Below are 16509 nucleotides of genomic sequence, written 5' to 3'. Positions count from 1 at the left end.
GGTAACGGTAGTGTATTGTAGGCTATATCCCTACTTCAAGTGAAATGCATGGTGCTGGCTATAGAACAACAAACGTTGAAATGAAGAACTCTTCATATATCCATGAAACTGAAGTGGACGTTGCATTGGAAGGACACAGGCCTATTCAGAAATATCATCTTAACTGCAATGCGTCATTGTGGACATGTTTCTGGTGGTTATGAATGGTTATGAACATGAAAGAAGAGTGAGAAATAGCCTAACACACCAAAAGCAGATACTTCAAATTGCCAAGGTAAATACCCTCTCTACATCATCGACATCTTTATGCAGCATGTTCTCGCTGACTTTTTAAGCATTAAATTAAATTTGTTTCCTGATGGAACATAAACTTTGGGATGCATTTTTTAAACTGTATAGTAACATTACAACGTCCCACGTAATCTGAATTGTTCCACTTGCTAGAGTTAAATTCATAATATAGGCAAAACGTTTTCACACTAATTCTACTATACAAATGAATGTAGGGATGAATTGAGTTAGCTCTTTGTAATGTTTTATGAACCAGGCAAGTGTTTGAAATTAACAACGGTCTTTCCTGTCGAAACGGGGCGTTCATCAGTGGGATGTTTGACAAAGTCGACGTATTCCGGAGTCTGTGCCTTGAACAGTGAGCAACCTGTTATCCCTTCACTTAGGAAGTCAAAGAAGCTGTGCGTTTGGAACGAATAAATAAGTAATTTAAGAAAAACCTGTATCTATCATCTAATTAATTATGTTAATTCAAACAGCATTGACTGACCTTTTTTATTGTTTTAGGTTATAAACGTTTTAATAATATTAACATGGCACAGTTCCCTTCAGTCATCTCAATTTAATGCAAGACTGTTCCGTTAAATATCCTCATATCCGGAATTCACTGAGGACATATTTTCCCTTTTGATTTATTCAGAACACCTGCACAATGCAAACTCCATGGGCATTTTGATTGAAAAAAAACAACGAAAGGCAAAATCTGCAGGGGGAGGAGGAAGGTAAACTGTTATGCAAGAGGATTTACATTTCTTCAGTCAGAGATGAAGGAAAAGTCTAAGAATGCTGCGAAGACTAGACGAGAGAAAGAAAATGGAGAATTTTATGAACTGGCGAAATTATTGCCTCTGCCCTCTGCCATCACCTCACAACTGGATAAGGCTTCAATCATTCGACTTACCACCAGTTACCTGAAGATGAGAGCAGTGTTTCCAGATGGTGAGTCTTAAAACCTCTTAGCCGAGTTAATTGTTTTTTGGTATGAAAAGTTGGACCTACGAATCGGGAAAAGTGTTTAATGCCGCCTGCATATTTGTACTAGTGGCTATGTTTAGTTTACCCTATTTTAAGTTCGTTATCAGTACGAACTGTGATGATGTGGCACAAGTCCTAATGCAGTTCTAGTGTACTTTTCGTTTACCTATATTCGTGGAGAAGGCAACTTTAGGTGTGTGTTTTTTTAGGCATGTGTAATCATTCATTTAGCCAAGTATGAACTTCTCTGGTTGTTTATATTTCACATGAGTGATGTTTTCGAGCTTGTTTTACACAAGTGCCTTTAGATTATAAATTAAGATAAATTGTCCAATTATGTCCAATAAAACCAACACTTCGACTCGCTGAACCTCATGAAAACAGTATTTTCCTTCCCTGAATTGGCCTGTCATCACTCATAAGTCACATGAACCTTGCGCACGGACTTGCAGGACCCTGTTATGTTAGACCAAGCATTATTGTCCCATTTAAGTAGTTGTAGACCTTCCTTGGAAAAATATAAAATCCTTTGACATCACTCATCCTTTACAATGTCAACCTGCACCAAAGCCTATATTTCATCAAAAACATTAAACGCAAGGGATTGCTTTAAATCATGCCGATATTGTAGGCCTATTCATCAATTGTCATTTGATAGGACACACTTTAAGAAACGTATCAAATAATAACTTAGATTGCATTCCGTTAACTATGCTATTTAACAAATACTTATGTAAATACAAAATAGAATTCAAATTCATTATTCAGGCTCCATTAGAACTCCATTTAAATCACCAAACAAAACCGTCTTGGTTGGAACAGCCACGCCTTTCAATATGTCCTATAAAAATACATTTAAAATATCCGGAAGTTTAGTTGACAAATGATCATAACTCGAATAAAATCCTTCGGACTCCCTGCGGCATAACGCTTTGAAAATATCTTAAATTCAAGAGTGTAGTAGCCTAACATTATGAAAGTAGTCTTTTCTACGTTTACACTGCTGTTTTGTTGAACGCATTTGAATAAATCACTTGAACGTGTAGCCCACCTCAGACTTGTACTGAAAGTTTGTCTCTTTTTTTTGCTGGCCTGTGGCCCCTAGGTCATGAATCCTTCATTTCATATTTGTCTACAATCACAAACTGTAGGCCCGAACAATAATTTCAACTCAAACGTAATGCTATCCCGCTAAATGTGAAACATTGAAGCAAACTGGGAGATTATTTAGTTTAAGTTACGATTATAAATAAATAAATAAATACATTGTAAACTGCGGTGTCATTACGCGAAGGCGAAGTTGATTAAAATTGGAATCCATCAAGTCCTACAGCAATCGGACTATTTTGTGAAATAACTGTACAGATCCAAACATTAAGTAGTCACCCAGTGTTTATGAGAACTTATAACAACTCTTGCATGCTTTTGATAAGCACAAAGATAGAGACTTTTCAGACTGGAAATAGGAAAATATGTGAACAACTCTAAACCGACCAAGTATTTTATTGTCTTATGTGAGCTAGCATAGCGTACCATACGTCGACTGAACTCATGCACTAAATATATATATATATAAAAGAAATAAACAATTATTCCAATTGACCTTTTGACTTTTTCTCGAAAATTGACAGCATGCCTTGTTGATATTTGGTAAACAGTTACGAAGTTAAAATGCCTTTTAATTAAAATGTTAAACTTATTGTAAAATGGTAGCCTAATACAAAAACGACAAGATAATATACAAACAAAATAAAAAGCTTTCATTGCTTCTACAATGAGGATTTCCTTTAAAAATACCGAACAGCTTGACACACTGTGGGTTAGCCTACATCTCTAGACAAAGGCTGCAGATTTTTATCAACTTGACTTTTTATGATTTGCTCCCTTTTACTACATATAATTACATAAGTGTTAAGTATTTTACAGTTTGAGGACCTTTTCTAATTCCATTGATATTTTTGATTCAAAACTATTTTTTCAGATGTTAAGTATAGTTAGTGATCTAATTTGTTGAACTAGATCTTCAACGATCAAAGTGAAATCTCAAGGGACACATCTTGAGTGAATCTCCCCTTAAATATTGGCCTGTAGCCATCTGTGTGTTTAACACTAAAATAGAATTGTATACAACAGTATATTTGTGAGCTGTAATCACATTCATTTATGGGAACTCAAAGAGTAATGGCAGTGGCTGTCAGAAAGAGTGGGGACACAATTTTAGAAAAATGTACGAGGCTGTTAATGTTTTATCAACTTGTATTTTCTTTGATGCTGGGTGAGTGGTTTAGAAACACACTCTTTGTCACGGTCAGTGCTTACATTTTAAGGTAACAAAAGTATTTTCACAGATAAACTAGATTGTCCTGTGTGTGTGTGCTGCTTCACAGGTCTCGGGGAGGCTTGGGGTCAACCATCAAGACTCAGCCCTCTAGATAGCATGGCTAAAGAGCTGGGATCCCATCTGTTACAGGTTAGACAATGGCAAATCAAATCACACCCCAAAATATTGACAACCCTTTTGTCATGTTTTCCCAAATTAGCAATATAATTTGGACCGCTGTGTAATTGTGTGTTGAAACAAAATTGACACCCAAAATTAAACTCCAGCTTTTGTTCAATTTCTGTATAAATTAATTGTGTACTTCACAAACTCAGGCTTAAAGGCAAGGAATGCCTAATACATGCAGTAATTTTACATACTTGTCACAAACTGGAACTTTTCCTCAATAGAACACATTTAAAAATGACAGATTTATCTGTAATCTTACAACTCATGGGTGTCAGATGGCTCAGCGGTTAGGGAATCGGGCTATTTATCAAAATGTTGCTGGTTCGATTCTAGCCCGTGCCAAATGACGTTGTGTTCTTGGGCAAGGCACTTCACCCTACTTGCCTCGGGGGGAATGTCCCTGTACTTACTGACCTACTGTGGATAAGAGTGTCTGCTAAATGTAAATGTAAACTCATGCACATAGTATTGTTGGACAGAACATAATTTATAAAAAATATATGTTAATAAGTTAAAACATAATGAAAATCATGTGTAGGCTTTGCCCAAAATTTGTAATGTATTTCTTTTTTTATTTGGACCCAAATGGATATAAATTAAAATAAATATGCTTTTCATAAAGACTCAACATTTGACTAGACATCAGAGAAATGATACATTCTCATTTTTTGGGCATCACAAAGCAAATTTCATTTAGTAAAAAGACAGTTTTTTTCCCCATTATCTAACAACTGTCACATCTCTCTTTGCCAGACTCTAGACGGCTTTGTATTTGTTGTTGCCTCTGATGGGAAAATCATGTATATCTCTGAGACCGCGTCGGTCCACCTTGGCCTGTCCCAGGTAAGAACATCCTTCATCCACAATCATCCATCCTGGTTCTTCGACAGTTGGTGCATAAGATGTCAACTGCATGTCTCCCTGCCTCCCTCCTCCGATGCAACCAAGGTCACTTAAGGGACACTTGCCTTCGAATATGCCTGTTCAAACATTTATTTGGCAATCAGTAAAAAAATAATAAAAAGAGGCTGCCGATTGCTAAGTAAAGGTTGACTAAGTTCAGCTCACACAGATAAGTGAGAGGGCATTGGGTGGTCACCAAGCATTATCTTTCTGTCTATTCAAGGTGTTGTTGAAGGTCTTTGTGTGAGAGCACTTCATTTCATAATTTGGGACTTGCAAAAGGATCAAGATAATCCTGATGTGAATGTAGAGTTGGTGTAGGACAGTGAAATCGGTATCTTAACTCGTGCTAATATTGAAGCTAAGATTAACTTGACAGGTTGCCCTCACTGGGTAGTATGATAAAACTGAGCACTGATAGTTATTACAGAAAGTCTAGCTGAAATTTGGAGTTTCAGTACATTCACTGTATCTGTACAGTGTGTGTGTGTGTACTGTCCGTGTGTAAGTACATACACTGGTTCCGCCGCCTATGAGGGTATGTGAGTGTGTCCCACATCCTTACAGACTCTTTCCAACACCACAGCTAGACCAGTGAACAGTGTGCAAAATTAGAATCCTTGCAGGCCTCTGCATATTGGGTCCAGACAGCCTAGGAAGCGTCTCTGCATGGCCGCCACTGATCTGAGTGGCTGGATGAAGTGCGATAGTGGCTCTGGAGGGGTGTTCACTGCCTGCTGAATTCTCTTCATCAGTTGCGTTGTTAGACCTCCCCCTTCTGCAAACTCCCCCTCTCCAAGCATGCCTCTCCCCTCCTCTCCATAGCTAGGGAGAGGTGCTCGGCCTGTCTAGCCCTGTTGCTGCACGTGCACTCACACAGAATCATCTCATTATTCCCATGCAGAGCCTGAGAATGTCAAGCCGCATGGAGCCGGCTGCCTCACTCCAAAATAGGCAGACATTGTAGCTGCAATTTGAGTCAACCCTCTGGGATGCATAGTTGGACAAATCCTGTCCATTGATAAACAAGATAAACTGATCTTGTGAGTTAAATGAGTGGATATTACAAATCCTGTTTATCAGTCAAATTTTCAGCAGTAAAGGATAGTGGGAAGTGCATTCAATGACATTGCTGGTCTGGCAGTCCTAAATCTAAAAGTCTAAAAGTGTATGAACTTATGTCTGTAGAATCCAAATCCTTTTGTCCTTTCACTAGTATGTGTGGTATCACGGAAGATAGTGGTATATTTGTGAGCTGTAATCACATTCATTCATGGGAATTCAATGAGTGGCTGTAAAATCATGTCAGACGGAATGGGAACACCATTTTTGAAAAATGTACGAGGCTGTCAATGTTTTGTCAACTTGTATTTTCTTTCATGCTGGGGTGAGTGGTTTAGAAACACACTCTTTGTCACGGTCAGTGCTTACATTTTAAGGTAACAAAAGTATTTTGACAGATAAACCAGATTAAACCTTTTGTCCTTTCACTAGTCCCTACTCTATCTAGTTTTATATTCAGAACATACCAGTTCTTAAAGTCATCAAAGCCGCTCATGCAAGGTTAAAGGCTGGTGTAGTAAGAAGCAGTGAAGTGGATGGCCAGTAGAAATGCTGATGCGTTTAAAAGCTCACCTGACAGACACACTGCCGGCTGCTCTCCCCTCAGGAAGTGTATGGTGGTTGTGGTGGGGGTGGCGGTGGTGTGAGCAGGCTGAGTAACAGCAATCAGTCTGTCCATGAACAACTTCACCAGCCACCACTTGGAGTGCCTGGCTCCCTCATGCTCCCCAAACTGCCGATCACTGCTTCCGTTGTGTTAAACATCTGTGTGTGCCAAGGTTTATTCAAATGCTCTCTGTCTGCTTTTGTTGACATCTAAATATGTGTTTGAATGCCGTGTTGTACTGCATGTGTGAACGTTAAAGAGAAAGAAAGAGGGCTAAGGTCGCTGTCATTCTAACATTAACTTTGAGACAGTTGCAACATTGAAGTCAGTGAGCGTCACCCATTACCACACGGCCTGTTCATTCAACACCAACATTTTTTTCCCTCCAAATGAAAACTAAAACTAGATGAAACTAAATAAAAAGTACACATAACCATTCAAGGACTGGCACAAAACGTAACAAAAACAAGACATTCAAAATTCCTACCAACTCAGTTCACTTGCTACTCTTGAATATCAATGCTCTTTTCACATTTTCTCTCTCGCAAGCCAACATTCTGCCCCTATACGCTTTCTACAACTACAAAGCCTGGATTACTCCAGCCTAACTCCATACTGTGAAGAAACCAATTTGTCATTGAAGTGGCAAGCAGTGACCCACTCCCTGACTTAAGACGCCCCCCAAATTTGGGAGGTAAAATAGATCAAAGACGAGCATGGCTGTAGTCCTGCCTTCACATGGAAATGATCCGCTCTTGCCTAAATTAACCTCATTGCCTCTTCTGACATTGCTTCATCTGAAGGTGCCATGAATGAATGTGCAGATCGATGTCAGGGGCTTGTGATATATCCAGATACATGCACACACAAATGCACACATCCTACAAAAGACATTTGTCTGTGAGGATGTAATCTACTGAAACGAAAGTGTCAAATTATCAAAAGAAACCCTTGTGTGTGTGTGTGTGTGTGCATGTTTGTATGCTCAAGTCAGCCCAAATAATTTAATTTGCGTTGCTTATCCTTTTCTATTGGGGTTATTTTGAAACATGAAAGGATGTACCCTTACAGTACTGACATGACGATTTTATTTGTGTGTGTGCATGTTTCTCAGGTGGAGTTGACAGGAAACAGTATATTTGAGTACATTCACCCGTCAGACCATGATGAGATGACTGCAGTCCTCAGCGCCCACCAACCTGTCCCCCATCACTTTCTTCAAGGTATCCTAACACTGCACTCTCTCTTTATATTGCTTTCTTCCTTTTCTCTTTTCTTCTCAAAGCAGCTACACTCCCAGACAGAGCTCTTCAGAACAGCCAGACAGTCAGTCTCTCTGCTCATAACAGTGGACTACAGACAGGTTTTCTTAAGCCCTGCTGGGTAACACCTTCTTATGTGAAATCAGCAGACGAGTGGAGCACTTCCTTCTAGGAGAGTTTAATAAAACCCTGGGATCAACCTGATACACACAGGAACATACTAAGGCACTAACACACATTCAAACACAAACACATTCTCTCTTTCTCCCTCACACACACAGTTTTTTTTTGGGGATGTCTGTGGGACATCCGCATACACATACGTGTATGAAATGTAGCACATGGTCTTTGCATGTGTTTTTGTCTTTATGTATGGTTGTGTCTTTCAGTCATGTGTTTGTCTGTGTTACAGAATACGAAATGGAGCGTTCCTTTTTCCTCAGGATGAAGTGTGTTCTGGCCAAGCGTAATGCAGGACTGACGTGTGGTGGATATAAGGTTTGTAGAATTGAAAAATTCAATACTGTACATACACACGCATAAACACATGCACTGGATATACATTATTATTTTCATCGGTCTCTTCAAGGGTACCTGCTTTCAGTCCCCACAGAATTACATCTACTTGAAGAAGCTTGTTATTATATCCTTCGACACATATTCAACCTCTCTTGTATTCTTCATAGTATGCTCTCCATGCAACCCTCCACCCCTCCCTCACAACTATTATGACCCAGCAGGCAGGATATTGTTTATGTTATAATAAGTTGAGGATAAATTCCACATGTAAACTCAGAGAGCTCTTCAAAACATCCAGGGCGCATGGCTCAGGCTGATTAGGTGACAGGAAGTGCAGAAGGTAAACTGTGCCTTCAGTATCAAGGTGTGGGGCTGTATGAAGGAAGTGGGGGGTCGAGTGGGGAAAGAGAGGGAAGAAGACTTAGAGAAGGATCGGATCCCAGGTAGACACCCATTATCTTTTAATGCATTTACAGATTCACTGGTAAAACACTAGCCAGAGGAACTGACCACTTTAGTTTTTAATCAATCAGAGATTTTTTTTCAAGTTCAACTTTATTGTCATGTGTATTATAAATACAACAAAATACTTGCGCGCTGGCTCTCCCTGCCTTAACACAATGGACACATCACTACAACACTGCATACCTAGACTATGTTCAGTACCCAACATACTCATCTGTTTACTTATATACACAATAAACAGTACACAAACAGTAACGTGAAATGCATTTGCATGCATCAGCTGCTCATCACCCTGACTGCCTGTGGAGAGAGACACTGTTCTGGTCGGGCGCTGTGTGATTTTAAGCTTCATTAACATTTTCTTGGATGAGATGAGTGAAAAGATAAACAATCAGAGATGGTTTGGGAGTATTCTCATCCTTCCTCCCCTCCTCTGCAGGTGATCCACTGTAGCGGCTACCTGAAGATCCGACAGTACTTGATGGATGTGGCGATGTACGACTCCTGCTACCAGATCGTGGGGCTGGTGGCGGTGGGCCACTCCCTTCCCCCCAGCGGCATCACAGAGATCAAGCTCCACAGCAACATGTTCATGTTCCGGGCCAGCCTGGACCTCAAACTCATCTTCCTGGATTCCAGGTAGGGGAACAGTTCCGGGACCTGACCTGGGTCCTACACCCACTGTAGATTTATACCTCTTAACACCCATATCATCCCATTACTTTCATTGAATCTAAACTTTCTGTTTGACTAGTTCGACAGTGTTTGACCTGACCGCGTGTTTTGCAGGGTGGCTGAGCTGACAGGGTACGAACCCCAGGACTTGATAGAGAAGACTCTCTACCATCACGTCCACGGCTGTGACGTGTTTCATCTGCGCTACGCTCACCATCTACGTGAGTGTCTTCCTCCATGGAAACGTTCAACAACTGTCCTGTGATCATTCTGGTCACATAATAACAGAAACGCTTTCCAGGGTGCAAATTAAGCCCAATTTAGAGAAAAGAGGTTTTCTCTGTAAATAATTTATTTTGGCATGGTCTTGTGTAGTAGTAGGGTAACTGAGAAACAGTCTCATAGATTTGCCGTCTTTCCAGCTATTGGGTGTTTTTCTCTGAATACTCTAGCTCATCTTTTCTGGAAAACAAAAGCAGATTTTCAAGGATCATTTACTTTGCAGTGAGTCCTATTTGATTTGATCACCTTTCTGTGATTTTTCTTTTTTTTAAAGACCCTATGTACCAATACAAATTCAGGTTTGACATTCTGCTGACAAGCTTGGTAACTGATGATGAGAAACATGTGTCAGGATAATCCTTCATTTGATAAAGTCTGGTCTGACATTGGCCAGACCTTTAATAAAATGGCCTAAATGGCTTTATTATTTCACATATTAGATATTACACATTTCCTCCGTACAGTGAATCAATTTGAGGATGTGCCAATCATTCATTCAGAATTTTGTTTCCTTTATGTGTGTGTGTGTGTTATTAAGTATTCATGGAGCAAGATATTCATGAGTAACTTAGTCATGGAATATAATTTCCATTCACAGCGTTGCACAATGTTTACTGTGTATGCACTTCTCTCTCCCTGCCCTTTTTCATGGCAAAGAGCAGAACCAAATTTCTCTTTTCTTTTCATCTCTCATCCTTTTCTGCAGTGCTTGTGAAAGGGCAGGTCACCACTAAGTACTACCGTATGCTGTCCAAGCATGGGGGCTGGGTGTGGGTGCAGAGCTACGCCACCATCGTCCACAACAGCCGCTCGTCGCGTCCGCACTGCATCGTGAGCGTTAACTACGTCCTGACGTGAGTCGGCACTTCTCACCTCTCACCGATTTAAAGGTGGTTTGTCTCCGAACGACCTGTGAAAGTGGTGCGTGTATGCTTGAGCATGAACCTGTACATGCGGGGATACTAATCAGCACGTCTCTGTGCTGTGTCCACAGGGAGATAGAATACAAGGAGCTGCAGATGTCTCAGGAGCAGAGCAGAGCCACAAAGCCGTCTCTCTCCTACAAGGCTGGCCTGGCCTCCTCTCAGGACTCACGCAAACAGCTCAAGACCAAAGCAGTCAAGATCAAAACCAAAGTCAAGATGGTGCCCTACCCTCAGGTATTAGGCTTTACCCAGTTCTACACAGTACCGTACATACATTCAAGGTTTTAGACTCACCCATTTATCCTAAATCAATTTAAAAACTAAATCTCCAGCCCAACAGCTCATACCACACAGACAAGCTGGACTGCTCCCCTCAAGGTGGAGGGTGGAAAGAAAGCCCTCCCTACTCCCTAACCCCCTGCCAGGAGCAAAGTCCTGCCCCCGAGTCTGGGGAGGTCCCCTGTGGAGCCCCGTATGGCCTGTCCTTACCCTACTCCTACGGACACCTGCACCACGAGCCCCAGAGGAGGATACGAACGACCGCCACCTCGCCTTCACCCTCGCCCTCACCCAGCCAGGCTGCGCATCAGCTGCTCAGCTCGCTGCATGCCCGCGCGGGGGGTGAGGGCCACTGGAGTGGCCAATCCAAGACAAGTCACAGCCTCCGCCTGAGTCCATCCTCTGCTGTGTCCTGCACAGCCAGCGCAGTTTACCCAGGTAAACAGGGACTCTTGGAACCAAATGAACTGAATTGAATGGTACTTTGTCAATCAATCAGTCCTATTTATTTAGATAGCAGATCTAAAAATGTTCTTTAATTTAAAAAACAATAAAAACTAAACTAAATGTCAACCAATGGGGCTGTACAGTGGAAACAGAGCACGACAGAGCACTGCACTACAACTCGAATACACATTATATAGCACACGACCTGACAGGACAACAATGGCAATGCCTTCTAAAGACTCAGAAGCCAAGGAAACTGGTCTTAAGCAGGATTTAAATGTATGTAGGGGAAGACCAGATGTATGTAGAGTAAATCGAAATACTTTGGTGCTGATTAGGGGATGAGATGCAGGTGTGACCATTACACAGGAGGGATGGAGTAGGAGAACCGGAGCCTGGAGTCAACACCTGAGTCAACACAAGAACAAACAGAAAATCCGTCCCGGATCAGGCCGGAGACGTAACACCAGTATGGGGGAAAATCAGATATTTGTTTAGGACAGCAGTACTAAGTATTGTATTGACAGTAATTAGATCAAACTTTTAGTGAAAATAAGAAACTTATTTTGTATGCTATAAAGAATATCCTGAAAGCAACGACTTCAGTACAGTTGCAAAACCACCCAAAATACACTTATCCCACTTCACCTCAGGTCAAATATATCATTTTAGAACAAGCTAAATGGATTGAATGTAGAAGACTGATGTCTGTTGTATCACTCATGTTCCTGCTCCCCTGATGTCACTGACTCACTGTCAATGTAGCCTTTTAGCCGCAATTCTGGCATTTAAGCATCAATTCCAGCCATGCCTTTTGGCTTGAACCTCAACTAAGCGTTTAAATAGTTGAGCATGACTTTAAACATTTGAGCATGACTGCTAAAACTTGTGTTCTGGAATATATCTCAACCTTGAGTTCTTGCATGAGCTTGTTTTAAAATGTTAGCTTCAATCTCAAACTTTACATTCTGAATTTGAAACAAAACAAAACCTTCTAGTGAAGGTTTTTAGCATGGCTCTCAATGTAATGTGTCCTTACTCCACAGTGGGCGCCCCATCAGCAACGTCAATGGTGATGTCTAGCAGGAGGTACCCTGGCGAGACACACCAGGACAACTTCTCCAGCTGCCCCACATCACGTCCTAGCAGCAGGTTTAAAGAAGAGCCTTACGAACACCACACACTCTGCCAGAGCAAGGCTTCCACCGAGGCCCATCCCCTGGTGCAGCCCCAGCCACAGGTCATAAAAGAGGACACCAAGCTACCGTTCAGCCGAGACCCTCTCCACAAAGCCTCCAGAGGTGGTGGTTGTTCCATGGGGGAGAAGCCGCTGTCTTGCCCCCTGCTGAGTGGCTCTGTGGTGGGGAAGGGAAGCTGCGAGCATCCCCGGTCTCTCCACGGCTTGGGACAGCCCTTTCCTATGCAGGTGGTGCTGGAGCAGAGGAGGAGACTGTGTATGATGGAGGCACCTTATGCCAACACTGCCGGTGGACTCCCAGATCATTTGGACTGCAACGGGGAGAGGGGGACCCCCAAGCTCCAGGAGCCTGAGGTGGGGGAGGAGGACAGACGGATGTGGATGGGGGTTGGGATGGGGGTGGGTGTGGGCGTTGGAGTTGGCCTTCCAGCCCAGGCGCCTTACGTGTCGTTGAACCTTCACCATGTCCTGGCCAAACACAGCCCCTTTCAGGCCCCGCCTTACACCGCTGCACTTAGTCACTTGACAGACAGCTACGGTTACCGCGCTGAAGAGATGGTCTCGTACGGCTACAAGGGCCAAAGCCCCGCCTCTAGCTCATCTCCTGAGACACACAGGGAGATCCCGCATTACATTGGCACATCCGTCATCATTACCAATGAGAGGTGACACGGCCCCTGGGTCAAAGGTCAAGGACTGCCAAACATTCATGCTCAGACCTACATCTGTGGGTCACTGTGACTGTCAGGTATAGGAAAGGTCACAATGACAGAACTTTACTAGAAGTATCAGTGGCTTCAATATCAGTGACTTTCTCGATGTGCTAATCTTGACATCTCCTGAATTTTCAAATGGATCTGTATCGAGAGGTGTTTTGTACACTGAATAACCAATGCCAGACTCCTATCAAGGATTAGCAAGTAATTTCAGGTTTCTTGAATAATATGATATATTTTTGCATACAGTTTAGCTATTAGTGTATGTAATGCATTGTGACACTCTAGTTTAAAGCCATTTCTTTTGATAAAATGTCACGCACCTTTCCTCCATACAGGGTCAATTCTGACATGTAATACTGTACACACTTTAAATGATAAATTACATTTTGAAAGGAATTATGCAATGATGTTGATTATAGATTTGTGTTATGGGACATCCTACACAGATTTCATGTTAGCATTCAACACTGTTTATAATGAACTTTGGATTTTTGTTGAAAATGAAGCTGTATTTCCATTGACACGAATGCTTAAGACAATGCAAGAGATTTAGTCAAATGTTAGATTGAAGGTAGCATGTAGTGATTCTACACTTATTCTCAAGCCTGTTCAAAGTGCAATCCCCAATGCCAATTGCATTTGAGAAATTAGTCCCAAGGCGCTTTATGCTTCTCTTCAAATGAAATTAAAATATATTACATTTAGAAACGTCATTAACAAGCGACAAGTGCTTTTCTTATTTGGATTAATTGAACTGGAAATTACTGATGCACAATAGCTAAGATGGAGTTTGTACCTCCCTGTCTCAAAGCCATCATGATTTTATTCAATATTTCTTTACAATGGATAAGTTAAAAAAGTTTATTTATTCTCATGCAAACATAGCAGCTTGCTTATTTATGTAAAAAAAAAAAACAGGGTCTATCTTGTGTAAAAGTGAAAATATCAACTGCAATGGAAAAATGTAATAAAGACATGGTAGTTCGCTTTCAATCTAAATAAACTATTAAAATTATGTTTCCTGCAAGACTGTCCATATTTTTTTTTTTGTGTCTAGCAGATAGGTCTAGACAAATCAAAAATTAAATTAAGTGTCTAGATAACCAACATGTGTACAGAGCCTTCTTCTCTGGTATAGTAATTTTCAGCATTATTCAACAGTAGTTTTCAACAAAAGTAGAGTAAGTAGAGAACTACACTCTACTTACTGATATGTGTCAGTGGTAGAATATTTGCAATTATTATATATTTTTTGCCACAGGCCAGCATGTGGACAAACTGTAGCATAATATAATGAATTATGCAATGTCGCTGTGTTGACAAATTGCAAGCTTTAAGAATCTGTTTGACATGAGCTACTTGTTCTGAATCCCATCATCTGGTCACAAGGGTCTTCTAAATGTCTACAGAAGTGGGATTTTGTGTGTGTCTGTTTGTGTGTGTCAATTTCATGCAATTACTTTATCTCTGTGCTCCCTGAGAAACTTTCTAACTCTGTGTGCTGTTAGTGACAAGGACATCAGTAGACAGAGACATTAGTAGACAGAGAGACCAGTAGACAGAAACACCAGTAGACAGAGACACCAGTAGACAGAGAGACCAGTAGACAGAAACACCAGTAGTCAGACAGACCAGTAGACAGAGACACCAGTAAACAGAGGGACCAGTTGAGGGACCAGTAGCTCAATCTTGGAGTCCCCCTGATGACAGGCCAGGATCACAGCAGACTTCTCAACATTTAAATTCATCCAGATGATCAGTAGCTCAGTGATAAACTGCAGACCAAAGAGATGAGAAAGCAAACCATTTGAAAAGGTCTCATTTGATTCATGGACATTTTTACCATAGAACACAAAAGCACTTTTTTACATGACACTGGCAACTGGTCATTTGCATGCTAAATGTAGCCTGAACATATTCAAAGTGGTAAAGTGATTTGTATCTTGAAAATGTTTACACAGTATGCAAATACAGAAAGCCATGTTCAATATGTATGCTTTTCATGGGCTCTGTCTCCACTCCTCTCACCACAAGAGGGAACACAAATAGCCAACTGCTCCTGGTGTAACTCATTTGACTTCCTCTTCCACATATTCAGTGAAAGTGCAGCCTAACCATAGATAACACGACAGCTTTATCGTTTTAATCTGACAAATGTTAGGCTTTTTCATGCCTCACATCTTTTTAAGGTAACCACTTGGATATAGGACTTTCATAAAGATTAAACATTGATGGGGATTCATATAAATCTATAATATATATATTATAACATATGCCCTTTAGGACCCAGATTCTTAAAGATAAGAGATCATATTTGAAGGTGAGCCAAGGGGCTCTTGTGGGTCCCAGGGGAAGCTGGATTGAGTTGTGGTATTATGCAGCCAATATTAAAGAGAGGATAGATCTCTTATGACCTCCCTAGACCTGCCACTGAAATGATTTAATAGGATATTGAGAAGAAAACGTCTTATGGATCCAGGGGTAAGGTATTTGCTTAATGAACTTGGAAACTGCTGTAGGTTTGAGGATCCCTGGTTATTACAGTCACACACATGCACAGTAATTGAGTTATATGACAGCAGAGGAAATAGAAGGGACGTAATGCTCTTTGGATCCAGGACCATATCCCAATAATATGTGTTTTCCTGCTCCCAACCCTTTCACAGTACTCATTCAAACAGGAGCATTATAACAAAGCTACATGTATCCACTGAACCACTCTGTAAGAGTACAGCTTACTTGTGATTCCATATTGGAAGTCTCTAAAAAGAGGGAACAAGCTTGTAATGAGGTGAGGGCTGTGTCCAGATTGGGAGGCTTACGTGCATACTTCCATATTTTCACTTCATCTAGCCAGGATGAGGCAAAGGGCTGAGGTGCTGAAGACAAATGAAGTGTCATTTAGGAGCTTGGGGAGAAGCCGAGCGCAACCTTTTCCAAATCCCAGCGCTAACACCCCCACAGCCCCCCAGCCCCTGGCCACCTGCACCAGGAGCTCTCCCACACCTCATCACTCCCACAGAGAGGAGAGAATCCTCCTCCTCAACCAATAACTCACTGTCAGTCCACTGCTAGTCAACAGTGTATTTTGCTGCAGTGTGGCTGCTCATAGCTTTGGATACCGGATGGAGAGCAGAGAAGAGAAAGAGAGCATTTGGGTTCTTCTACGTAAATGGAATATTCTGTGCTGGTAAACAAGAAGCAAATACTGGGACAGTTTGTCAGGCCTGTTTGTTTGTGGTTTAAGTTGGCCTGTTTGGGTGCAGTACAAAATGTACAACAGTTAAACCACCTGATTCTTCATAGCCTGATCCGAAACTTTGTAAATCATAAATCCTTTGCTCTAGAACTGTGGGGTTATTCATGATGATCACACTTTTAAATACTTTT

General features: G+C 41.4%; 1 protein-coding gene across 1 annotated transcript; it reads left to right on the top strand.

Moving 5' to 3' along the window:
- Positions 1-1055: 1055 nt before the first annotated feature.
- Positions 1056-13069, top strand: sim2 (SIM bHLH transcription factor 2). The gene is made up of 11 exons (XM_062486224.1): positions 1056-1230; positions 3654-3736; positions 4529-4618; positions 7462-7570; positions 8022-8107; positions 9033-9232; positions 9383-9489; positions 10257-10404; positions 10545-10710; positions 10809-11193; positions 12249-13069. Exons 1-11 carry the CDS (start codon positions 1056-1058, stop codon positions 13067-13069), a joined length of 2370 nt encoding a protein of 789 aa, XP_062342208.1.
- The last annotated feature ends 3440 nt before the right edge of the window (positions 13070-16509 follow it).

Source organism: Osmerus eperlanus, chromosome 19 (genome assembly GCF_963692335.1).
Source record: "Osmerus eperlanus chromosome 19, fOsmEpe2.1, whole genome shotgun sequence".
NCBI lineage: Eukaryota > Metazoa > Chordata > Actinopteri > Osmeriformes > Osmeridae > Osmerus > Osmerus eperlanus.
Note: the sequence above shows the minus strand (reverse complement) of the source record. Positions and strands in the feature narration are given on the sequence as shown.

Bases quoted from the DNA above. Each gene is read 5' to 3' on its own strand.
- sim2 (XM_062486224.1), top strand. From the start codon at position 1,056: ATGAAGGAAAAGTCTAAGAATGCTGCGAAGACTAGACGAGAGAAAGAA. The intron at 7,571-8,021 runs GTATCCTAACAC...TCTGTGTTACAG, and splicing joins CCCCCATCACTTTCTTCAAG to AATACGAAATGGAGCGTTCC. The intron at 8,108-9,032 runs GTTTGTAGAATT...CCTCCTCTGCAG, and splicing joins TGACGTGTGGTGGATATAAG to GTGATCCACTGTAGCGGCTA.